The sequence below is a fragment of the Thalassophryne amazonica genome, chromosome 3 (assembly GCF_902500255.1).
Source record: "Thalassophryne amazonica chromosome 3, fThaAma1.1, whole genome shotgun sequence".
NCBI classification, from domain to species: domain Eukaryota; kingdom Metazoa; phylum Chordata; class Actinopteri; order Batrachoidiformes; family Batrachoididae; genus Thalassophryne; species Thalassophryne amazonica.
The window spans coordinates 53,670,929-53,697,680 of NC_047105.1; the positions used below are offsets into that span (position 1 = coordinate 53,670,929).

Sequence of the window (26,752 nt, forward strand, 5' to 3'; positions counted from 1 at the left end):
AGTCTTCTGCTGGGACTGGTTGGGGCTGAGGGAGAGAACCAGGAAAAATACATGCTGTGGAGGGGAGCAGAGATCAATCACTAATGATTAAATGCAGAGTGGTGCATACAGAGCAAAAAGAGAAAGAAACACTCAGTGCATCATGGGAACCCCCAGCAGTCTAAGTCTATAGCAGCATAACTAAGGGATGGTTCAGGGTCACCTGATCCAGCCCTAACTATAAGCTTTAGCAAAAAGGAAAGTTTTAAGCCTAATCTTAAAAGTAGAGAGGGTGTCTGTCTCCCTGATCTGAATTTAGAGCTGGTTCCAGAGGAGAGGAGCCTGAAAGCTGAAGGCTCTGCCTCCCATTCTACTCTTACAAACCCTAGGAACTACAAGTAAGCCTGCAGTCTGAGAGTGAAGCGCTCTATTGGGGTGATATGGTACTATGAGGTCCCTAAGATAAGATGGGACCTGATTATTCAAAACCTTGTAAGTAAGAAGAAGAATTTTAAATTCTATTCTAGAATTAACAGGAAGCCAATGAAGAGAGGCCAATATAGAAAAGAAGACCAAAGTCATGTATTACATATTATATGTTATGTTTCTTTATTTTCAAATCCACAAATTAATACAACTTTTCCAATTCCTTGAGGTGCCTTACTCATCTTACTCACCACACAAACCTTCCAGTATATTTGTATTGTCAAGTGTGTCTGTAGCATGGCCGAAGCAGAGGGTCACCCCTTTGAGTCTGGTCTGCTTGAGGCTTCTTCCTCAAATCATCAGAGGGAGTTTTTCTTACCACTGTAGCCTGTGTGCTTGCTCTGGGGGTTAGTAAGGTTAGACCTTACTTGTGTGAAGCACCTTGAGGCAACTTTGTTGTGATTTGGCGCTATATAAATGAAATAATTTGAATTAAGCTTACCAAGCCCCACTGAGCAATGCACAAGCAACAGTGTTAAGGAAAAACTGATGATGATGATGATAATCAGAAAGAAACCTCAAGCAGACCAGACTCAGAGGGGTGATCCACTGGTTAGGCCATTCTAACAGTCACAAGGTTGTTACAAATTTTAATGAGCTAATAGTTATTCTATGTCCTTGATCAGATGAACTCTCGCACTGTTCATTACAGATTATTGTGTTTATCTCTAATTCCTATTTTTCTTTAATCTCTAAGTTATTTTCTTTTAACTCTTCCTCTAGTATCTTGTATGTTATGTAAATGTTATATTTTGGATGGCGGGGAGGAGCGATTTTCCCATTCTTGATGTTGATGTAAATAGTGTCTCAATTTTTAAGTACCTAAAAAAAAAAGGTCTTAATTTTGTAGATCATGTTTCTCTCATTTTCTTATATTCTCATTTCTTATGTCTTTAGTTTGTAATGAAACCACCACAGCATTGCTCGCCACCTCAGCCCTGCTGATTGTCCACTGTCATTAGCTTATTTGTCTACCCACTGAATGAATTTTGACAGGCAGCTGACATTAGAATTGGTGCTAAATTGAACCCAAACAAAAAAATGATCATTTATCCTTTATTTATATAGTTTATGAACAGGACAGCACAAATTATTTCCAGAAATCGGAGTGCACATTTAGAGAACATATTGAAATGTGTTTGTGTGGGGAGTGTGTTTTGGGGACGGAGCACAGATTCACGCTGAACAGCACATCTTTTTCCTCTTCTAGGAGTATCTGGATGTACTGGGCCGTCCTATGGTACTCGCTGGTTCTGTAGCAAAGCAAGTCAAGTGGACAAACGTTTATCAAGATGCTCTGGTGAGAGAAACAAAAAAGACCAAAGTCATGTATTACATATTATGTATAATGTTTCTTTATTTTCAAATCAACAAATTAATACAACTTTCCAATTCCTTATGTTACCATTTAGCCCTGTCTGTTGGTCTGTTGTTTTGTTCTCTTGATGAGAACACGACTTAAAGATGTGGGCCAGACTCAACTCAAACATTCTTTAATTTTAGGAAATTAGTCTCCGTCACAATTTGGGAGAATGGTGTTGGATTAATTTGTTATAACTTTGAAATACAGCAATTATATTAAAACCAGTGAGTGGAGTTTTGCTTTGTTTTCTGTTGAATGAATGAGAACTTCTGTCTCATATGTATTTACTGATTTGTATTGTTGTTGTGCAGTCGAAAGATGAATGTGCAAAGTATTGTTTTAATTACATTGTCATTTTTATTAGGGTTTGGGTCTCGTCATCACTGGGACGATGCCAGTCTTCAACCACACTGCTGATAGTGGGTCTGCTCAGGTACGATGTGTGACAACTTTTTAAATTTGTGTACAGATTTTGAGTTTATTCCCCTCTGGGTGATCCTTGAATTGGTCTCTTTGGACTCATACTTACTACAGGTAGATTATATTTTTGACCTCATCAGTTTGTTGGCTTGCTTGATTGTTAGAAGAATTATTCAGAAACAAATTAACTGATGTTCATGAAACTGGCTTGGAATGTAAAGCTGTTAATTGTGGGTTAGATCTGCATAAAAGAAAGGAAAAGAAGATATTTTAGCAATGAATTAATGAATGTGCTTGTATAAAGCTAATAAATAAATAAATAAGCTGCAGTAACAAGATAGCTTCACATTTATTTTTCATCTCTTTGGTTTTCGGCCATCACCAGTGGTCGGTAACAGCGTCTACTCAGCTGCTGTTTTTCTTGGCAACACCTCCCCCTGGGGTGACAACAGACTTCACAACCTTTCATCTATAGCGTCTGCTATCATATAGAAAATGTCCAACTTCCAGTATCTATGTCTAAAGTATTTTCACACACACTCAAAGCTGTAGCAGTTTTGCTGAAGCAGTTTTGGATCGTAATGCTTCACATAAATCTGATTGCAAACAAAGTCAGCGATGGTGTGTGATGCTCTCAGTGCACCCAGTGCACCAGCTGCCACATGCGCTGTCATGTGCACAGCTTTCAGGTCTGGAATATGCTTTTTAATGCCAGGAGATAAAATACTTCTAATTGTTCTTCACACAGAACCAGCTCATCCTTGGAGTCATGGGAGTAGACATTGCAATCAGTGAAATTAAAAAGAAGACTCCAACATACAGAGTGAGCACGTTGTACATGCATGTGCACTCAGATTTTATTTATTTGTTAATTTTTTTTTTAATTGCTGTAATAAATGTACTTCTGCTTTCACTATTTTCTGCACAGCTTGGAGCCAATGGCTATACGTTTGCCATCGACCCAAATGGTTATGTCCTGTTACATCCAAACCTAAGACCTAAGGTAACCCCAAGACTTCTTCAAATTAGGTTCATTATAGAACCCGTCACACCTGAGTGTCCAAGCTCAATACCAATGTTCATGTTTTTTTTTACATTTGGTTTGGTTTCACAGTGCAATGTTGCATTTGCACTAAAGAACTTTACACAACGTACTTACATCATCGATTTAGGCTTCGCCCCGCTATACTTAACATTGATTGGTTCATATACATGCTTGTGGGTGATATTGGCTTGTTTTCAATTTGAATGCCAAAATTTTTTATGTGTCTTTTCAAACTGACTTATGTTGACCAAGTCGCACCTGCATCCACACAGATCCATATTCATTTTTCTTCAGGATTTGGAGTGCAGAGCATTTTGGGCAGCACGGTGGTTTAGTACTCAGCACTATTGCCTCACAGCAAGAAGGTCATGGGATCAATTCTCACCTATGACCTTTCTGTGTGGATTTTGCGTGTTCTCCCTGTGTTTGTGTGGGTTCTCTCGGTGCTCTGGCTTCCTCCCACATCCAAAGACACGCATGTTAGATAATATCTGTTCTAATTCATTATTTTATGTTAGTGATCACGTATTTGCTTTTGATATGTGATTGGAAGTTTCTGAAATCTGGTTTAAAGTTCAGTTTTACTTCCAGCATGCATGTGAAAGTTGAGGGCTTCCCCTGTCTGTGAGCCAGTCAATTGTGAGACTAAACCACACCCACTGTGACGCCCACAGCGTATAAAGGTGCTGTTTGACCCATTTTCTGGGCCTTCACAAGATGGACACTGTCTGTGATGGTCCCAGGCCTGGTTTTCACGTGACATTCAATAAATTCAAAATGAGGAAAATAATGGTTTGGTTCTTGGTAAGGGGCAGAAAATTACATAAAAGAACCGGGAGAAATTACACACAGATTGGTGGATTGGAAACTTTAAATTGTCCGCAGATGTGCATGCAGGTGTGAATGTGTTTGGTTGTTTATATGTGGCCCTGCGACAGACTGGTGTCCTGTCCTGGGTGCACCCCGCCTCACACCCTATGACTGCTGGGATAGGCTCCAGGCCCCTGCGACCCTTAACTGGACTAAGTGATTGAAGATGAGTGTATGAGTACAACTAAAATATCACTCAGCCACAACAACAGCCAAACAAATGTGCAGATTACACAAAAGTCCAATTAAGGGTCACAGGGGTCTGGAGCCTATCCCAGCAGTCATGGAGCGTGAGGCGGGGAACACCCTGGATCATACTCTCACACGCGCCACTAGCTTTGCTTATGGCAAGCTAAAGTGGATGCTCTCGCTTTGGCCAAACATCTGTACAGTTTTTGTATATTCTGTGTTAGTCACTGCGTTTTCATGGGTAACAAAAACAGGAGTATATTTGGCACAAGAACTTGTGTATCTTGTGTGTTTTTACGCCTAATTGATTGTAAGTCAATACTCACACTCATCCACCAGCATCTTCTCATGTCTGCAAATTCAGTGCTGGGTCAGGCGAAAGTAGCCCGGCGAGCTATCCCACAATGCCAAAATAGCAGAGATGTCGTTACGAGAGCAGCATGCTGAGCAGGGTGACCCTGGACAGGACGCCAGTCTGTCGCAGGGCCACATATAGACAAACAGACACATTCACACCCACAATTTAAACTTTCTAATCCACTTACCCTGCATGTCTTTGGATGTGGGAGGAAGCCGGAGCACCCGGGGGGAACCCACACAAACGCAGAGAGAACATATAAACTCCACACAGAAAGGCCACAGGTGGGAATCGATCCCATGACCTCCTTACTGTGAGGCAGCAGTGCTAACCACTAAGCTGCCCTTAGATGTACATAAATAATAAAATTTAACATTGAGGTAATAAAAATTAAAGGACAGAGTAACACTGCAGACTAATTCAAAGTTTTGTTTAACTGACAAATTTAAAAAATGTGAAAATATATCAATAAAATGTAACATAAATAAATAATTTACAATAAAACATTTAATTACAATCTTGTCTTTTTTTTTAGTTAAATGTAGTTCCTATTGTCATCACACCACCATCAGAAATATGAATTAAACCTGATCTCATTATGTTTAAAATTCAGTATTCACAAGAACAAAATGTACTTGACACAAAATTACATGAAATTCAAATTTCATGCAAGATTAGTGACAAACATCCTGTCTTCATTAAATTGTCCTTTATTCATTTATATATTATATTTATATTCATATATTTTCGTGTGCAACAGTAATGGAAACACCCATTTCGTAAATAATAATGGCGTATTTTCTGGAGTATAAGTCGCACTGTACTTCTTAGTTTGGAATTTTTGTGCATTGTTGTCATGCACTTTTTATTTATGCCACTGATTATTTTATTATTAGATTTTATTTTATTCAGTGCTTTGATTCCTGGGAACATCCTATATAAATTGTTGTTCTAATTATTATTATTAATAACAGATTGGTAATTTTTTGGCAAATAAGTCACGCCGGTATATCAGTCACAGTACCTCTCAAACTAGTAACAAAATAAATATATTTGGAAAAAAAAATGCAATGATGCCTATTGCTGGTTCCCCCTCTGGCCATTAACTCTTTAATATTCTCACATTTTTCAGTAGAATGTACAAGATATCAATATGCTCTAACAAAAGGTTGAGTTGACCATTAAAAGGCTCACATTACTGCACCATTTGCTAAAAATATCATTTTCAGTGTCCACACAAACGACACAGAAACATCTCAGCCATTGAAAAGCCAAAATGGATAGATAATCATTTTCTTGTGAAAACGTAGCCGTGTGTATAAGGTCTCAATCTGCACACCATGCAACACTGCCTGTCATTCAATTCAGACAAGAAAAAAGTCCACAAATAACATTTCCAAGGATAATTTTGGACACTATTTCCATTGTTTATTGGCAACCGCACCCCCCCCCCCCCCACCCCCGCCCGCCATCTTGCTTTCTGTCTGTGTTCAGACCATTAACTTCAGGGAGCCTGTCACTCTGGACTTTCTGGATGCAGAACTGGAGGACAGTAACAAAGAAGAGGTAAAAACAGCCTCATGTTAATTGCAGCTCATATATATTTTCTGTTTGTTTCCTTTAATAACTTTGTACAGTATGTCAGTCAGTGATGATTCCTGCTTCTCTTTTTTTTTGTATACCTCTCTTCACGCACTGCATGTTTCTCTTTTTCTTTTTTCAGATCCGTCGGCAGATGATTGATGGCAAACCAGGGCAAAGGAAAATCAAGACACTCATTAAGTCAGTTGATGAGGCAAGTCGTCAATATATGAGACTCAATCATGATCCAAAGTAGGACCTTCCTGAATTCCTGAATAGTGTTAAAAGAATAAATAATTCACCATGTTTGGAATCTGTTATTTCTTACTAATTAAGAGCATGTGTCAATTCTGACTGTCTGAGTCTATCTTGTGCATGAATGTCCACAGAGGTACATTGACAAGGCCGTACGGACGTACACGTGGATGCCTGTGGATGGCACAGATTATAGGTACGTAAATCAACTGACCTCCACACCAACAGATTCCACATCTGGAACCAGTGAGTAAAGTCCAGCTCAGACGAAACTTTACGTCTTTGACCCACGAAATCTGATTTTAAAGCTGTTTTGCTTTCTAGCCAGCATTTTGATTGGACTAAACCTGATACAGGTTAAAGTTGCTGATTGGCTTTCCATACTTGCAATAAATAAATAAATAGATTATTTCTGTAACTCAATTATCAGCAGTTGTCTAAGCACAAATTATTTGCAGTTTATTCCTTTCAAAGCCTTGTTGAACATTTGAGATTACATTACTGGAGCATTTCCTCCAGGCAACACTGTTCAAATTACAAGTCATGATATTTAATGCCTGTACAAATGCTTGTAGGGTTTTTTTTTTTTTTACATCTGTTGGCTGTGCGCCTGGTCCTGGCTGAGGCCATTTAGGATTTTGCTCCACATTTCACTTCAACATCCAACATATTTAAAAGCTGCTATTTGTTACAATTATAGCCTGTAACCAAAAAGCCCAAAACTCCCCCTGTCGCTACCATGCTATACTGTACAGTTTGAGCATTACTGGGGCAAAACTGGTGATGTTATTTACATCAAACATTGACTGTCCTCACTTTTATTTATTCCCCAACTCAACCTCTGAGTAAACAATTCAGCATGGCTTGAGAAGAGTAGTAGACTGTGAACCATGAAATAACAATCCAGTACAAGCAATAACAGGATGCAGTGAATTATGCAGACGCACAACTCATGCGTAGATTCATCATTAGTTACCTGGTTGTTGAAGTGAATTACCACGAAAACTCTGAATCCATGGACAGCCTGCGACTGGGTTCTACCAAATAAATGTTAGTTTTAAAAAATTGTTTGATGACCTTGGAGAATGACTTTCAGTCAGCCTCAAAGCGGTCCTGGCAAACTGTCAGATGATTCCGGAAAGGGAGGCAGTTTTTGGCCATCTGTGTTTAGCAAGGGAGGAGACCTGCTCAACTGAACTGAGGATATCTTCAGGCCATGGAAAGAACACTTTGAGGTAGGGATAGACCAATAATCGGCTGGGCTAATAATCTGCATCGGCCGATAATCCCTCTGGGTGGTCTGTAGGGATAGACCGATAATCGGCCATTACAGATGATTGGCATGGCTGATAATCAGCCAATAATCAGCCCAGGCAATTATCGGTCTGTCCTTACTTTGAGGATCTCATTAAGCATACTGACATACCCTCCATTGAGGAGGCAGGGGTGGAAAACTCAGGCAGATCTGATGCCGTCACCCTGGTGGAAGTCACCAAGGTAGTTAAAAAACTCCTCAGTGGTAAGCCGCCAGGGACAGAGAAGATTCATCTCGAGATGCAGAAGTCTCTGGATGTGGCTGGCCTGCCATGGCTGACAGGTTTATACAATATTGCATAGATGCCTGGGACAGTGCCTCTGGATTAGCAAACTAAGGTGGTGGTTCCCATCTTTAAAAAAGGGGACCAGAGAGTGTGTTCCACTTATAGAAGAATCACACCTGGCATAGTCCTTCCTCCCTGGGAAGGACTATGCCAGGATGCTGGAGAGGAGACTTCGACCATTGGTCGAACTTACAATTCAGGAGGAACTGGGTTCCATCCTAATTGTGGATAGACAGATTGGGGCAGCATGTTATGTTTTACGGACACTGTACCAGACGGAGGAGGAGGAGAAGCTGAGCCAGAAGGTGGGACTCTTAATTTACCAGTTGATTTACGATCCTGTCCCCACCTGTGGTCATGAACTTTGGGTAATGCCCAAAAGTATAAGGTTGCAGACACAAGTGGCAGAAATGAGATTCCTCCATCTGGTATCTGGGCTTACACTCCTGGACAGGGTGAGAACCTCAACTATCTGGGAGAGACTTGGAGTTAAGCCGCTGCCTCTTCACATCGAAAGACGCCAGCTGAGGTGGACCGAGTATCTGGCGAGGATGCCCCCTGGTCGTCTCCCTTGAGAGGATGTCCAGGCAGGGCCAACTGGTAGGAGGCCCCGGGGAAGACCCAGAACACGTTGGAGAGATTATATTTCCCAGCTGGCTTGAGAACGCCTGAGGATCCCCAGGGAAGAGTTGTAGGACTTGGTAGTGGAAGTATGGGCTGCTTGGTCTGCTGCCATCGCGACCCAGACATGAATAGGCAGCAGAAAATTAAATATTTGGAACTGATGCTTGGATTTGCTTTTTTTTTTTTAGTATTTTTTGAGCTCTGGATAACCATGGTGAACATTTCTGACAATTTTCTGTCATTTTTGAATAAACAGCTTAAGTGTAAACACAGACATGTTTGCATTGCAGAGACATGAGCCAAGCTGAACAAATTACTATTATATGAGGAGACACAGAGAAAAAAAATATTATGACCAAGTTGATGTATTTAAATTTTGGCTGTTTTATTTTTAGTATTCACATAGCTCTTTTGCCAAAACGCCACATTTCAGAAATGATCATCAGTGAGTGTCTTTGATTTAAGATTAACAGTGGATAAATGGAATAAATGTTTACCAGTGAGCCAAACCCTGCAGTCTTTGAGATGATTTTAGGTTCATTAATTCAAAGGTTGTTTCCTTTTTCATACACAATTTCCTTTTTAGATCAGTTTTAGTATTCTGTAGCTTCTGGTAAAACTGTACAGCACATTTTATGTACTATATTCAGACACTAACATTTTATTGAATACACAGTAAGTTGAACATTTATCAAAACAACTAAAAAATTATTCAGTAATGAAAATAATTGTTACAGTATGACTGCCTAAAGCCCTGGTTCCCCTGAGTTCTGAGACAACCCTTAGGAGGGTGCGAAAGATCTACATGGAAAATATCCTGGATGTAAAAATCGAATCAGTGTATACATGAATCCTAACACTGGAACAACATACATTACTCACTGCAGATAAAGTAAGTCCCTTCGGCTGCTCCCTTGTTTGCACTTGGGGTCACCACAGCAAATCCAAGGTGGATCTGCATGTTGAATTGGCACAGGTTTTACGCCAGATGCCCTTCCTGACGCAACTCCACATTACATGGAGAAATGTGGCAGGGGTGGGATTTGAACCCGGAACCTTCTGCACTGAAACCGAGCGCATTAACCACTTGGCCACCACCCCCTTCATACTCACTGCAGATATTCAGTATAATATTCATCTTATTCTGATAAATGTGAAAATTAACAAGTAACAACACATCTGCTATATAAATAAATAAAATAAGATACGCTTCCTATGGGTTTTGGATTGAAATTAAAAATAGATCAAAATAAACATGAGGAAACTAACCACACTTTGATATCACTGTCTCATTTTGTATCACTGTCGTATCCGGGCGTTGTTACAACATCGGGTGGTTGATGTTGGAGTGACACAGATATCATGCTGATTGATGTCAAAATGTAATATAACCAAAAACAACATTATGTCAAAACTACTTTGTGCATTCTCACCAAAGACTCCACTGAATTTTGGAGGTGATCCAGATCTGGATTGGCGGACATCAGATGTTGGTAATCTTCGATGGGGGGGGTGTCTCAGCCTTTCTTTGATGCAGTGTTCCTTTAGGTTTTTATGTGGGAAGGTTTAGGCTTCAAGATATAAAGGTTGGGAACCACTGGCCCAGTGATTTATTGGCAGCCGAGTGTCACGCTCAGTTCCTGACTTTGTGTTTCTGCCTCATTACCTCAGTCTAGGGTTGGTGCTGCCCACATACAGTGAGAACCACATCAAGGCAAACCTGAGTGACCAGATCCTTCAGGTGCAGTGTAAGTACGGGGACAAACCCACAATGCCCCTCTGTCTCTTTCTTGAACTTTCCACCTGTTTCTTCGCTTTCTCCCAAATACGACCACCCGGTCTAATGCTGTCCTTTTGTCACGGGTGTCTGACATCATCATAGGGAGTGTCCTGGCGGATTGCCCCCCCCACCTCCACCTCCCCACCCACACCTTCCCGTCGCTCTGTCTTCTCTCTCGCTGCGTTCCGATAGGCAGGATCATTCCTGAGTCCTCCCCGGCTCCTCTTCTGCCCCCCTCTCTTCCCTCTCTGTCTTCATGCTGTGCCGTAAAAAGGACATTTTTTCTTCACAATGGCTGAAGAAAAAAAACTGAAAAGAAAAGAAAGGTGAAAGCTGTGGTTGTACTGTGTTTCCAAGGTGAAAATAATGGTGACCTTGTGCTATTATTTTTTTTGCCAAATGCTCTCGCCTCTTCTCCACCCAGTAATGATTCTGAAGCGTCTGTGTTTGAAGTATTTGATGTTCTGAAAAGCTGTGAAAACATGCATGCTTTTCACTCCTTATGTTAAGTTGTGTGTGTGTGTGTGTGTGTGTGTGTGTGTGTGTGTGTGTGTGTGTGTGTGTGTGTGTGTGTGTGTGTGTGTGTGTGTGTGTGTGTGTGTGTGTAATTTTCCTTTGTTCTCTGTTTTGCTTTGTTTTCTGTTGGATTATGTGAGATGTTCCTCAGCTTTGGAATCATTCTGTAAATAAACTCCCACACACCCCGGGTCAAATGTGGGAGTTTGGGTTGTGTTGGGTCTCTGTCTGGACCCTGTTTACCTTTTTTTCCTTGTTTATTTGACTTTTTGTCCTACTGTGGTTCTCTCCTCTTTTTTTCCACAATACTGGTTTTGTCTTTAAGGTTTTCCTTACATTTCTGTTCCTGGGTTTCCAGGTTTCCCTTTTTTATCTGTTTGCTTTCTGTTTCTCATTTGCTCTTGCAAATAAGATCTTTTCTGTTGTTTTATTTTCTCTCGTCTTGTTTGATTTAATTGGTTTCTTTTTTCCTTTTTTTTGAGAACACAATATTTTTATTCAAAGAGTTATTGAATAAAATATTGTCTGTGATTCCCCCCCTTCCCACCCAATCCTCTGTTTCTTTTCTTGCTCACTCCTTCTCTGATGGATCCACACAGTGCCATACATCAAGGGCAAGTATACTCCATATTGGTCCACGTACCCTACCTTTACTTCGTACTCCTTGCCGCTGCCTCCTCCCACACCTTTTGTCCTAAACCCCTTCCTCCACCCTCACCTGTCCCAGCCTGCTTGCCTCTGTTCCTGCCCATCTTGCCTTCAAGACCCTCGTCCCTTTTCCTCTGCTCTTTCTCTTCTCTGAACCCCTTTTTCCTCCTCACTTTCGTGCAGCTCAGATCACATCCCTCACGATGGCTCCTCCAATCTTAAACTCACCCAACCCCCCCCACCCCCCCCCACCCACCCACTTCTCCAGAACTGCAAAACGCCAGAGGACGACAGATTTCCATATTGTCTGTTAAAACTTGTCTTTTGTCCCCCTCCTAATCCTTTCCCTTCTGTGGATCGCTCTCTGTGGGGTGTTTCTGCCTTCTCTGTTTCTCTCTCACACACTCACACTGACTTTAATCTTCTTGAACAAGAAATCTTTCTTTTCATCATCTTTCTACTCCATTCTTTCTTTTCCACTCTTTTCTGTATCTCTTATTCTCCTACAATGCCATTACTTTATAAATACCTTAACAAATTCTTAAACTAGAGTTGTTCTTTTGACAGAAATGTTATATCTCATTTGCAAAACTTGTGTGAAGTTACCTGCCATTACATAATGTATATTCATTTATATTTTAATAAACTATACACAGTGATGCAGTGTGTGCAAGCACCACTTAGACCAGATATCTATCTACCACATATAATGTGGTCCTTTCATTGCTCGCCAAGAACATTAAGAATAATTCACACATCTGTAGGGAGAGCATGCCCAATGATCATCTGGAGATAAGTAGACTTTAATGACTCTCAAGAGAAACTGTTATAATGCTCTCTTTTATTAAATAAATCAATGTTTCTTTTACAACAATGCGAGTCATGGCTGAGCATCCCCACTCTGCTTTGACAAGCACCTGGAAGGATTGCTAGCAATGGCCAACTCTAAAACTTGCCATCATATCGTCAACAATCCATATAATTAATACTGTTTGACTAATGTTTGAACTTTGTTCTTCAAAGAGGAAGGTTCAGTTTTGGTAGTAGTGTCTTTATATTGACATTCAAACAAGGTTTTCAGAAAAAAATTGATCTAAAGCAATGGCACATGTGAATATCAATGCAAGCAGCATCCCTCAGAGGCTAAATAACACCAATTTGTATGCTTCCTCACAATAGCGTCTCCAGTTAGTTTAGGTAAATCAATGCATTCCTGAGATATGGCCTCACATACTAGATGGTGAATTCGCCACAATTTCAATTTATTTTCATTTATATACCACCAAATCACAGCAGAGTTGCCTCAAGGCGCTTCACACAAGTAAGGTCTAACCTTACTAACGCCCAGAGCAGCAGTGATAAGGAAAAACTCCCTCTGAGGAAGAAACCTCAAGCAGACCAGAATGGGTGACCCTCTGCTTGGGCCATGCTACAGACATAAATTACAGAACAATTCACAAAACAAATATACAGGAAATGGTGTTGGTGCACAGGACAGGAGGGTCTTCAGCACAAATACAACACCCATCTCTGGATGGAACTGCACCTTAAACAGAGAGAAAAAAACAGAATCAGGCATCAGAAAGAAAAGAAATACAGCGTAATTTGTCAGCATTAAACAACAAGAAAAACAGGATACTAAGGTGATCGCCGGCCACTAGCCCTTAGCTTCACTAAAACACCCAGAATTTAGGTAAAGTTGAGGCCGCAGCACGTTCCTAATAAGAACACAAAGTAGTCCTGCACCCTGAGAACGCAAAGCCTGGGCCAGGACATAAGGTTTAATTAGATCAGCTAGGTAGGGAGGTGCCAGTCCATGAACAATTTTATGCACTAGTAGCAGAATCTTAAAGTCTGATCTCACTGGGACAAGAAGCCAGTGAAGAGATGCAAATTGGGTGTAATGTGGTCAAACTTTCTGCTTTGTGTCAAACATCTGGCTGCAACAATGCTGGACTGCAGTAAACCAGAAAATAGAACATTGCAGTAGTCCAGTCTAGATATAAACGCATAGATAAACGCATGGATCAGGGTCTCAGCATCAGCCATAGACAGGATGGGACGAGTCTTCGCTATATTTCGCCGGTGGAAGAAAGCAGTCCTCATATTTCTAATGTGGAGGTCAAAGGACAATGTAGGATCAAAAATTACCTCAAGGTTCCTCACTTTGTCAATGTGACACACGAGCCTAGGCTGAGTGTTAACTGGTCAAATTGATGCCGATGTCTCACTGGACACCAGTTTCAATTCGTTGCTGCAGATGAATACTTCCAAACATGTAATTTGCATATAGGTAGAATTTTGAAGCATGTTATGTAGGTTAACGGTGCCAGTTTTCATTAAGACTGGACCACATTTGTGGCCTGTGAATAACTTAGTCTTTTCCATAAAATCCCATATGTCAAAAGATCTAGTTTGGTCAAAGTTGATGTCATAGGGTGCACTGAGATTGGCTTGATCCATGAAATCCAATAGTACCAAATTGTTGAAAATTGTGGATATGGTTCAAAAGTTGCATCTGTAAGTGCACCTCAAAATTTGACCCATTGGTGGTGCTAGTGTATTGGAAGTGCAGAAATGAAAATTGGTGAAAAGATTGGCAGGACTGTTCCCAGTAAGTTTACTAAAGTTAACAATTTTACTGTATGGTTTAAGTGTTGAAATGAAATGTGACAGACAAGAGACTCTCTCAGCCAATGCTAAAATGTATGGCTGTCAGAATGACATTAATATAGATTAATTAATTAATCTAAATTTATCACACTTTGATACATTTTGTTTTGATGTCACTGACTTGGTCAATAAATAAAGAGTGTTTCTGGGAGTAATAACAGGTTTAGATGTGTGTGCTACTGGGCAGTTTTTTCCACAGTTTAAACAGCACCAGACTAGAAAGCGTTCTTTTTTTTTATAGCACTAAGGAAAAAAATACACTATCAGCAGATCCACAGTGCATGAATTTTGGTTTATGCTGTTCTCTGATCTGAGCAATAAAAACAGTCTTGTTCATGTTCCTGCTGCTCAGCGACACCTCGGTGAAATACCTGTGAACTATTTTTAATACAAAAGTAACTTGCTTTAATTGTTATGTGTCGGACGCAGCTCGGAGAACCGACCAGCGTTTGAAGGACCCAGTATGAAATAAGCAGAGCACGGTACAAAGGCTAACTGAATTTAATACATAACAGTGATACAAAAATAACAGAAAGTGCGGTCTGGCGTGGTGCGCTCCCAGCAGCGCTAACGGTCCGGAGCCAGAAGCTGTTCGGACCCAAGGACCCCGCCGACACCCCCCAGGTGGCCGCAACAAACCGAGTCTGTGAAAGAAGGAACCATTATGTGAGTCCACACTCTACACACAGAGAGAACACTTAAAGGTGTACAAACAGCAAACACTTCCTGGCTTGATTACTAATCAGCTTCCCAACCTGCAGGCATGGAACATCCAGTTCACAAAACTCCACTGCAGTGGAAGCCGATACATGACTAACATACAGCTCAATATAATAAAGGTGTGAGGGACACCACATTTACTGACTGTATAAATGTTAGTCACAAAATCTAACGTACCTCAGGAAGTGTGCTGACGAGCGTGAGACCTCACCCCCTCCTCTTTCACAGACCGTGCATCAAACCCTGGACGTTCTCTGCATCCACTGATGATGAGATGGCTCCCGAGACGACGATCTCACCCGTCTGGTCACAAGGTCGAGTCTCTGGCAAATACACACTGTATACTCCAGTCTTAAATGCCACCATGTTCCAATCCATATAGATGCACCTCAGCTGTGAGTCCTGACGAGCCGCAGGTGATCAGGGTGAGGTCCTGATAACCTCAGCAACACAGCCACTCAGTCCCAAATGCAAGCCACGTGGAAGGAAAAACAAAAGACAGAAACAAAAAGGCAGCCAGGCCCCCCAGCCATACAACATTAATAACTGTCATCGATATATCTCAAATGTGTGTAAACTGATGTTTTACAGTGAAATGCTGATTAGGCTTTAACAACCATTAATTAAACAGCCACACGGAGCTCTTACAGGTTTAAAATAGCGTAAAAATGTTTGATTTATGATGGTTTTCATCCAGATTTTCATGTTGATTTAGCAGATTTGAAAAGTAAATGGTCTTGAATCCAATAAAATATTGTGCCAAATTACTTTATCTTCCTTTATATTTTCATGTGTTCAACATCTCCAAAGTCCCATTATTCTATGTGTGTTTTCACAAATATTCTCATGATTAAAGCAAATTTATGACTAACACAGCTTGTTTAAGACTTCTGTGATATATGCAACAGAAATACCCCCTACCTCCCGAAATTCTAATTTTACCACAGATTATTAAACGTCAAACATACACACACACACACTCTCACACACACACACACACTTTATCAATGGCCCAGGATTACAGCTGTATTCCAAAATCAGAAAAAAAAACCCTCATATGAAACGTGAAAATTGCTACTTCACACATCACCACCTTAACTAAAGTGATAATTTTTTTTTTTTTTTTTGAAAATACACTTTGTAGTACAGCAATAAATCATGTTCAGTATGTTCACATATTGCACAGTTTATGTTTCATACATTAACATATTTCTGTAATTGTTTTAATAAGAGTGAAATTTGTTTTGTTCATTGTTTTTGCATTTCTGAGAAACTCATATTTCCACGCAGTATGTGCTTTGAAAATTGAGGGGTGGTATTTTAAAAAAAATGTACATGTGATTAAATGTGATTCATTTAAATTCATTAATCTCAAAGATTGTAATTAATTACATTTTAATCACTTGTCAGCACTACTAAAAAGCATGTATTGTCATTTTTCATGTTGTTCCAAACAAGTAGCCAAAACTAAAGTATCACAGAGCTTCCATGTGCAGTTTGTCCATTTTTGAACTCTAATCTCAGTGCTGGGACACTGAGATCTGATCATTTTATAATCAGCAGAAAAAAATGTAATTAAGCACAACAAAAGTGTGAATTTGGCTGTATTGAAACATAGTGCATGTGAATATACAAAGCAGGAGAAGCATAATGGTAGCTGTGACTGTAAAATTTGCAAGAAAACACTTTTGAAATCTCTGTCATCTGCAGTATAACATGTCAATACTGGCGACTTAATAAAATATACATACATACATAGAGCACATCGCAACACAGCGTTCAGCTTAGCCACAGTAGTTAATGTCCCCTTTCTGTTTACATACATATAACCACGTAAAACAAGACTCTAGTGGTATGAGAGTATTAACTATTGTTGAGGTTTCAAATTGCAGCCAAACCAATAACTGAACTTTGCCCCCCCCCACACACACACACACATTTTACCAAACATGGCTAAAAGGGGACTAATACATTGATACATTGTTGACGAGGGTGCTGACCGGCAATACAGATAACGTACCTGAAGTTACACGGTTGCACTGTAACACTGGTTCTGAACTTTTTCAGACTATGAAACACCAGAGTTAGCAAGCTCGCCAGTTTTGCTTCGACTGTCTAGCTTTCAGAGAGGTTCAGCAATGTCTGCAAAACTGAAAATAATGAATGATAAAGCACACACAGCTGGTGAACTAGATGCTACTAACTATAGTCTAATAACAGTTTTATACATAAAGTATCCCCCTTTATCGTATTATATATAAAATAAGGTAAGGTCCGAGTCTACGTTGTTAGCTACACAAGCCTTGCTGGCTCCTGTAATAAACCAGATACATCTGGTGACCTCAACGCAGAGACTACACAGTTCTATAAATAGGCCAAGCTCAAAAACACAGGAGATCCTTCAGCAAGGTGAGGGTGTCCCAGAGGGATTAGGCATCAGAATAATCCATAGTCAGGCGGCAGAGCTGAGTACAAACCAGGCAATCAGATCCACCTTGAGGTAGGCAAAGACAGCAAGGAAACAGTGGAAGAAAACACTGGTTGACCACAAGAGATCACTAGGAAACTGAAAGTGAGTAGGCTTAGCAAATGGTTTAAGACGTACTAGCACAGAGGGAAAAGAAAGAGAGGTTTTTAAGGACAAATCACAGAAATAACAAATCGGTGTCCACTAAAACAGAAAGAAAGAAAGGAAAAACAAATGAGGGAGGGCACAATCAAAACAAAACTGGAAATAAGAATGAAAACCGGACTGTGACAGTGCTGCTATGGAAAGTCACTCGAGAGCGTACATAAATGTGCAGGATTTTCCAGCTTGATCCAACCCACATCCTTTTTGAGAACCCCTTACAAAAACTTCAGTCCTTACTGCCACATGCTATTGGAAATTCTGTCATGCTGCTTTAAGAGTAAAATAACAGTAGTACTTCTTTAATGTTTGTAGTTTCCATGGGATGGCATTATTAGCTTGAAGCTTAGCGGCCTGCATAATGACCCAACAAGATGAGCTGAGCCTACGCAGGTTCTCCCCTGTTTTCGAGAGCGCTGTTCATGCAGCGTCTGACTCCCGTGTCCTCTCACTGTACTCCCATCTTCATCAGCTTGTCTTCCTCCCCTCTCACCCCTCAGACTGCCAGGGGCACGGCTCAACACTTCCACAGTAAACCTGACCTCGGATGTGCACGGCATTGTGGGCGGAAAACTACCTGGGCACTCGATTTTAGCATTTACTGTTAAGAGCTCATTCCTCTGCTGTCAGGTCTGATGTCATGAGACACTGTGGGATTAATCCGAGAAGATATTTTTTGGTTTTTGAGAGTTAAGGTGACGTTGCCCTTTGACATGCCCTTCACAATGCAATGCATTTCCTCTGATTATGCGTCTCTGTCTGTGACCTCGCCCCTGCCAGTCTGAGGGGTGACCCCCCGCCCCATCAGGACCTTCACTCACCTCCCTTGCAATTGTTGGCCATGTTGATGCCTGCCTGATCCAAACGCTTGTGGGTAATCTGTCTGAGAACTCGCTTGCGGGCGAATGAAGTCTGATGAAGTCAGTTCTCAGATGTCCAAAATAAGAGAATCAAACTAAATCAATATGAGATTGTTCAGAAATCAAAACCAAAAACAAAATAAAGATTGAGTCACTTTCCATTTTAGGCACCATATTGGCTAACGCTAGTGTTCCCATGATTCCTCAGTGTTGCTATGGTAAACTCCCTTCTGCGTCACTGCACCACTGAAGAGCAGCTGCTGTTTACCCACAGTTCCCCACTGCTCTGCCAGTTGCTCTTCCCAGATAATCTTCCCCTTTCTGTTGCAGATTTTGAATCCCTGCTGCCAAACAGTTTTGAGTCTGAAGGACATGTATTCATTGCTCCCAGGTAGCACCGTGTGAATAACCGTCGATGGTCATCACTTCTTGCTCTTGTCTCCACCCATTGCCATGCACAGTCTTATCTCTCTTCATATTCAGCATTCTATATCATTCTTGTCTGTGATATTTCTGTCTCTTACATTTTTTGTGATGTTGAGTTGCACCGTGAGTGGTTGGTTGTCATTTGTTACTTTTTCATTTTAAGTACCGTGTTTAGTTACAGTTTGTACCTCCATGCAGCATCTATAATATATATGTACGAGGTCTGTCCAAAAAGTATCAGACCTTTTTATTTTTTTCAAAAACCATATGGATTTGAATCATGTGTGCCTGCATGAGCCAACCTTGAACCTTCATGCGCATGTGTGAGTTTTTTTCTCACCCGTCGGTTGTATCATTCGCCTGTGAGCAGGCTTTGTGTGAGCACTGGTCCTCCCCCCTCGTTGGATTTTCATTGCGAGGAAAATGTCTGAATGATTTGGAGCTTTGCTGCATCAAATTTTTCCAGAAACTGTGAGAGACAGCCAGGTGGAAACCATTCGGAAGATTCAGACGGCCTTCGGTGAGGATACTCTGGGCGTCACACAGATTAAGGAGCATTACAACTGGATTAAAGACGGTGCACAATGGCAGAGGGTGCGCCGTGCTCTAAGCGGCGATCGACAGGCTGAAACAACCAGATAATTTCCAAAGTGAACGCTGTGTTGATCCAGGACGTCGTCTGACTACCAGAGAAATTGCAGAAGAGGTGGACATCAGCACTTTTTTGGCACATTCCACTGTTACAGGAGATTCTGTAATGAAAGACGTGCAGAAGTTGGAAGTCTCACAGGACATGTTGTGACATGTCCAGCTCTTACACAATTCCTCGGATACTCACTCGACTGAAAAGCCACCGAAAGCCGTCTGAATCTTCCGAATGGTTTCCACCTGGCTGTCTCTCACAGTTTCTGGAAAAATTTGATTCAGCGCTGCTCCAATCATTCAGACATTTTCCTCGCAATGAAAATCCAACGAGGGGGGAGGACCAGTGCTCACGCAAAGCCTACTCACAGGCGAATGACGCAACCGACAGGCATAAAAAAACTCACACATGCGCATGAAGGTTCAAGGTTGGCTCATGCAAGCACACGTGATTCAAATCCATAAGGTTTTTGAAAAAAATAAAAAGGTCTGATACTTTTTGGACAGACCTCGTATATGGCAATGGCTCTGGTCTTGTTCCATTTCAGCTCCCTCAATTTTGCAAATACAGTCATTTTTTCCTTGTAGCTCAAGCTGTTGAAGGTCTAGGTCCACAGGAAGATCTAGGTCAATGTTGGTGGTTCTAGGGTGTATGAAAAAGAGTATACTACACATACAGGGGAGGTGATGGTCTAGTGGTTAAGCGTTGGGCTTGAGACCAGAGGATCCTCAGTTCAAATCCCAGCCTGACTGGAAAATCACTAAGGACCCTTCAGCAAGGTCCTTAATCCCCAAGTTGTTCCCGGTGTGTAGTGAGCACCTTGCATGGCAGCACCCTGGCATCGGTGTGTGAGTGTGTTTGTGTGAATGTGAGGCATAATTGTAAAGCACTTTGAGCATCTGATGCAGATGGAAAAGCGCTATATAAATGCAGTCTATTTATCATTTATACAAGTAATAACAGCTAGGGTGTGAGCGCCCATGTAACACTGTAATCATGCCATAACCTTGCTGTAAAACCAGCGTAAACCCGCCGCAGGAAGGTTTGTGTAAAACGTGGAGTCTACTAGTGTTGAAATTTATCACCAGGCCAGTGATTGATACATTACATATACATATTTCACCTTATTTGTTTAATGCATCACCACTGCACACAAGGTTAAAAATGTCCACACACTGCACTGAGATTGGTCTTTAAAACACAAAACCGACTTTTGAAAAGATAGGATAGAACCAGGTTGAGTGTCGTCATGGATATATGATGTCACTCTTCAGAACACTATATCCCTCAGAGGTTGGAAAAATGTCATGACAACGCTACCCTATGTTATGATCACAAAAGCCAACAAGCATTAAAAAAAAAAAAATAAATAAGTAAAGTAAAATGAAAATTAATAAATAACAATGTTTAAGACATAGCAACTGGGGCAGTGTTACATTACATGAAACCAATATTCCATTCAAGGGATATTATCATAACTATATATATATATATATATATATATATATATATATATATATATATATATATATATATATATATAAAGCTTTTTCTTTTCAGTGATGCCAAATTAACCACGTCACATCAGATCCCCTTTGCATGGTGCTAATGTTGGGCTGCATGTTTGAATCTTTGTTAACGGTGGATATTGAAGAACTTTGCAAAATAGGAAGCTATTTGTAAAAAATTTCTGAAATCCTCTTTGCACATTAAACCTCACTTCTGAAACATGCTGATAAAATCTCTCCATTTTCAAGCTTGTGCTCGTTCCTTTTGTTCAGTCTGCACTTCATTTTGCCCGTCCTCTATGCTATTACTTTTGAATTTAAGCTTTGAGACATGCATGCTGCACATGATTGCATTGAGTCATGCCGTGCGTGTGCCGGTCTGTGGAGTCCCCCACTTTGTGTTGTGCTTCTCTCTGTAAGGACAACAAAGGCAGACTGAGAGTTAAGTGTGTTTGTTTTGAGGTTTTTTATTTTTTGTCTAAGTTAAGGCGTTTTGATCGATCCTCAGGGAATACTGCAATGATCTGGAGCTATCCAGCAACAACACAGAGTTCCTGTTGAACTTCATTGCTCTCATGGAGAAGGTGACCCCAGACTCCAAACAATGTCAGTTCCTTTCTCTTCTTACACACACACACACACACACACACACACACACACACACACACACACACACACACACACACACACACACACACACACACACACACACACACACACACACACACACACACACATGCTGCTCACTTACAGCTAAACTCAAACATGAATGTTGAAGTTCAGAGTCTGTTTGGTTGGGGGGCTTAGGAATGAATAAAGGTCTGTTTTGCAAATCTCAGTAAAATGACTTAACCAACAAGATAGAGACTTTGCATCAAGTTTAAATTGTAGTCTACATAAAAGACTATACATAATAACGACAAACTCGGTTAATCAGATAGTAATAATGGTATACTATATGATGCAGATGTGTAGTGATGGATAGATTTCATTGTCATTACCAGGGTTTACAGCAGTCGCTATTATGTAGGGTGTCCAAAACAATATACAACATTTAAAACACTCGGTTTGACCCTTAAATGCTACAAACTTAATCACTTATGTTTCTTTTTTACTTGCAGAGACCCTGAAGTTTATGTTGATGCCAAGCAAGACTCAGGAAAATGCCAAGATTAACCATACTACAGCGAACAAAAATTATCACGTTTTGGCACCAGACCAAACAGGTGTCAAACAGGTGCAGTGACTTTATGCTAGACTGACAAAATGCAGGGCCAATATTGGCATTGTGAAAAACTTCAACCTTTCAGCTTTCTATCCAGCCATACATTTATTTCCTAGACATATGCTTTGACCATTTCCTTTGCTGATAAAATGTTGCATATTTTTTTGGGACACCCGATATATGTAATAATGAATAATTGTGTTAATGTGGTGACAGGCTTGACGATATTAAAAAGTATGAACCAAAAACGTCTCTCAGTTCTCACCATAATGTAACAGTGTAGCATCACCTGTTTGGACAGAGGATGCATTAAATTAAGGCAGCTGCATGTCACATGCTGCACCCACATGGCCACATGATAACAGTAGGTAATGTAAACCAGAAAAACAAATGAAAAAGGTAAGTATGTGCAGTTATTTTCTTTAAATTTCTCAGATGATTATGGCTCAACAGTTGCTGTACTTTTTAGAACAAACACATTCAACAATATTATTAACAGTCTTAGAATTTTTATATCCTGATCTTTTTATAATAACCAATCTTACTGTAACTTTAATGTTAAAAGTTTTTAAATCACATATTTTTAGTTTGGTGTTGGTGACAAAAAACTCAGCCTTAGAGACAGATGTGTGAAGGTATGAAAAAGAGATTTAAATAGTGTAGGGAAACTCTTAAAATTTCAGCAAATAAAGGTATCTGACAGATGATAAAACTATAAAATATGGGAAAATATTTGTGCTTACCATCTATCCATCCATCCATCCATTTTCTTCCGCTTCATCCGGAGTTGGGTCGCGGGGGCAGCAGCTCAAGCAAAGCCGCCCAGACCTCCCGATCCACACACACCTCCCCCAGCTCCTCTGGGGGAACCCCAAGGCGTTCCCAAGCCAGCCGAGAGATGTAGTCTCTCCAGCGTGTCCTGGGTCTTCCCCGGGGCCTCCTCCCAATGGGACGTGCCCGGCACACCTCTCCAGCGAGGCGTCCAGGGGGCATCCGGAAAAGATGCCCGAGCCACCTCAATTGACTCCTTTCGACGTGGAGGAGCAGCGGCTCGACTCCGAGCTCCTCCCAAGTGACCGAGCTCCTCACCCTATCTCTAAGGGAGCACCCAGTCACCCTGCGGAGGAAACTCATCTCGGACGCTTGTACTCGCGATCTCTTTCTTTCGGTCATGAGCCAAATCTCATGACCATAGGTGAGGATCGGAACGTAGATCAATCGGTAAATCGAGAGCTTTGCTTACCATCTAATCTGTGAATAGTCTACCCACAAGCAAAGTGACATGAAAATTAATTTTTTTTCTTGTATTAGAAATGGTAATATAAACTGGATACAGTAATCTTGAGGTGCCCTGAATGGTATTATTCTGCCACTAGATGTCACACTAGCTCTGTTTTCAGAATCAAAACAAGGTTTCCCTTCTCAGCCACTCCTGTCCAACCCCAACCAACAGATCTAACAACAACAGCAGGTCTAACTGCACTCTATATAGGAAAATCCAGACTTGTGTGGATTCTATTCCAGCCACATTCTTATACCCCCATCACACATGGCCAGAGTCACACAGAGTTGCATCGGACTTATGAATTGGCGCACATCCAAAAGGTGTCGGATTTCAAAATATTCTGACAGCCGTCTGCGGAAGTCCACACAGTTGGTCAAAATCGGCATTCTTGCTATGTGTGACCGGGGCTTTACTCAGTAACTTTTATTTATTTATTATTTATTTATTGCCTCTAAATGTGCTTTTTAGATGCATTTCTGGGACAGTGCTTTGTTAATGCTGATGTCTCTTTATAAGCAGGGGAGGGGCAGCAGTCTTACAGGGAACACGTACATGTGGAAATCTCATGCACATGCAGAATGACAGAGAATGTAAACAGGACGGAAAATAACAGTGTGCAAAGGGAGTGTTGCTTTTCTCTGCACATCAAACGTCAGCATCATCAAATAAAACAGACACAAAATATGTTCAGTTTCAAAGATAATGCATGTAATGTTTTAGCTTAATAATTTGTATTCTATGAGAACATGTATACATTTACTTAGAATTGTACAAGGGAATTGTCTCCTTTTATAAGTATGTTCAATGAAGTACTGTAAGACTTCTGATTTTTATGATTTTGGTTCAAAATCATAAAACTGCAGCTTTGACTACATCAGTCAAAGCTGCAGTTATTGTCACTTTGGCCAAAAGTGGACAAAAGTAGTTAAAAAAAAAATTCCAGATTTCAGGGGATATCTGTTTTGTATGCTTTGTTTTTTTCCTTTTCCACCTTTTCATTCATCTTTATCTCATCCATGTCAGGTGACAATTTGCTCCTTCATAACTTGATTCTGGACACTGGAATCATCAGACAGCTGGTGGACAAAGTGTGGAAGAATAAAGACTTAAATACGTGAGTTCATACAGCCATTGTTGAGGAAACGAGAACTGAAAGCTTTAGTTTTGATCTCTGAAATTGAAGCTTAGTTTTTTACACCTTGTTTTTCCGTCCTTACATTTAGATATGGCTTTTTGGCTGTGTTTGCTGCAACAGATGGAGGCATAACAAGAGTGTTTCCAAACAAGTAAGTACAGCCGCCTGGTTTTTCTGACATGGTTTTATAGCGTTGCAGGTCGTGTAAAGATTTGTAAGTGGTATGCTGTGGCGATGTGAAATGTTTCGCAGATATGACAGCTGTTGTAGAGATTTAGAGCTGTGCTGTGTTAACCCACAGGGCTGCAGACACCTGGGAGGAAGACACCGAGCCCTTTAATGCCAGCTATTACCGACGCAGCTTAGACAACAAGGGCTACATCTTTCGAGCTCCATACCGAACAGGTGAGTGATGTTCTTAGCTGTGGGTTGATTATTTCTAACAGATGTTCATGGTGCCGTAACTCTTTGCTTCCGACACCCATCTTTGTTTGCCACCGGCAGGCAGGGACGAGCAGCTGAACCCAGAGAACGATACCATCGGGATCCTGGTCAGCACAGCGGTAGAGATGACAATAGGAGGGAAGACCATCAAACCTGCAGGTGAGCACATGTACATCTGATACACACTGTAGTAAGACCTGACAATCACTATGGTGAACGTCAAAACAAAAATGTTTCAGCGAAAGGCAAAAATATTCAGAGATAGTAACTGACAACTTAACTAAACTGCTAACGCATTTAGGTGACACAAGCGCTAGCCACTATCTTTTATTTTCTTGCTCAAACAAATCTGAAAATCAAACCTAAAGAGTTGAAATTTTAACATGTTGAACTGTAAACATCGAGGTTCCCCCCGAAAAAGGTTTTGTATGCCAAGATCATGATGATCAAGATGCACATGAATAATAAATTAAAAATGAAATGAAACAATAGTTTCCATTCAGCATACAGTTTATTCACAGTCGAGAAAGTATTACATAAGAAATAAAAACACACATGGAAAATAATTTTAATGCTGGCTTGACTTCTTGCTCTTCCACCTCCTCGAGGTGATGCTTGTTCCCGTCATGCAGTGTGTCGTTGTCATATTGGATTAGTGTATAAGTGCAAACCGGAACAAAGATGTATGATTTTAAGGTTTACAAATGTTTTTAACTGTTAAATGTCAAACCCTAACTGCCCGACCTGCATGACATTTGCTCCAAAAGATGCAGGTCAAGGGTAAAGAAGATCCTCAACATGCCCCATCACCCTGGACATTCCCTTCTCTCCCTGTTGCCATCTGGTCGTCGGTTCCATTGCTTGAAAACCAACACTGAGAGGATGAGGAAAAGCTTTTTCCCCCAGGCCAATTGTTTACTGAATTTGAAATAGGGAATTTCATTTTTCAGTCTTTCTTTGCACAATTAACCCCCCTATTACGTCTTGCATAATCCCTCCCGACAACTCATCTGCATATTTGTACATCTGTAAATCATCTTCTTTTTTTTTTACTCTTATTGCACTTTTTACTTTAGTGTTTATGGTTTTCCGTTTTTGCTATTGTTATTGTTTTTGTCAGTGCAGGTACAAAGACACTTTTCACTGCACTTTATACATTGTATATTTGCATGTGACAAATAAGCATTTTGATCTTGAAATTTTTTATTTTTTAAGCTATGTTGGCTTTAAAGTTAGCTGCATTGGTTTATTATTATTAAAAGATGCTCCAATCATATTGAAAAATATTCCACATTATTTGCCTGATCATAAAGATTCCAAAAAGGTATAGTTTGGACTATCTGTGACTGAATTCTATGGAGTTACGGGATAAAAACAGCAAGAATGGTGACAAAGGTCAGTGTCATTTTGTACAGGGGTCAAAAGTTAAAGTTGCTCCAATTTTGGTAAAAAGTGATGCAAATTATTGGTTGAGCTAATAGGATTAATA

At 40.6% G+C, this 26,752-nt stretch overlaps 1 protein-coding gene across 3 annotated transcripts in view; it reads left to right on the forward strand.

Annotated features, from left to right (window-relative positions):
- Positions 1–26,752, forward strand: part of cacna2d2a (calcium channel, voltage-dependent, alpha 2/delta subunit 2a) — a 573,469-nt gene that overhangs the window by 527,558 nt on the left and 19,159 nt on the right. For 2 of the 3 annotated variants that reach the window (XM_034166292.1, XM_034166294.1), the window contains 14 exons: positions 1,676–1,765; positions 2,193–2,261; positions 2,997–3,071; positions 3,177–3,251; positions 6,205–6,276; positions 6,434–6,505; positions 6,681–6,742; positions 10,443–10,519; positions 18,928–18,988; positions 21,683–21,780; positions 24,708–24,798; positions 24,908–24,970; positions 25,121–25,224; positions 25,324–25,422. In XM_034166292.1, coding sequence (XP_034022183.1) covers positions 1,676–1,765; positions 2,193–2,261; positions 2,997–3,071; positions 3,177–3,251; positions 6,205–6,276; positions 6,434–6,505; positions 6,681–6,742; positions 10,443–10,519; positions 18,928–18,988; positions 21,683–21,780; positions 24,708–24,798; positions 24,908–24,970; positions 25,121–25,224; positions 25,324–25,422 — 1,108 coding nt within the window. Of the gene's footprint in view, positions 1–1,675; positions 1,766–2,192; positions 2,262–2,996; positions 3,072–3,176; positions 3,252–6,204; positions 6,277–6,433; positions 6,506–6,680; positions 6,743–10,442; positions 10,520–18,903; positions 18,989–21,682; positions 21,781–24,707; positions 24,799–24,907; positions 24,971–25,120; positions 25,225–25,323; positions 25,423–26,752 lie in introns of all 3 variants that reach the window. The other variant, XM_034166295.1, reaches the window with a different exon arrangement.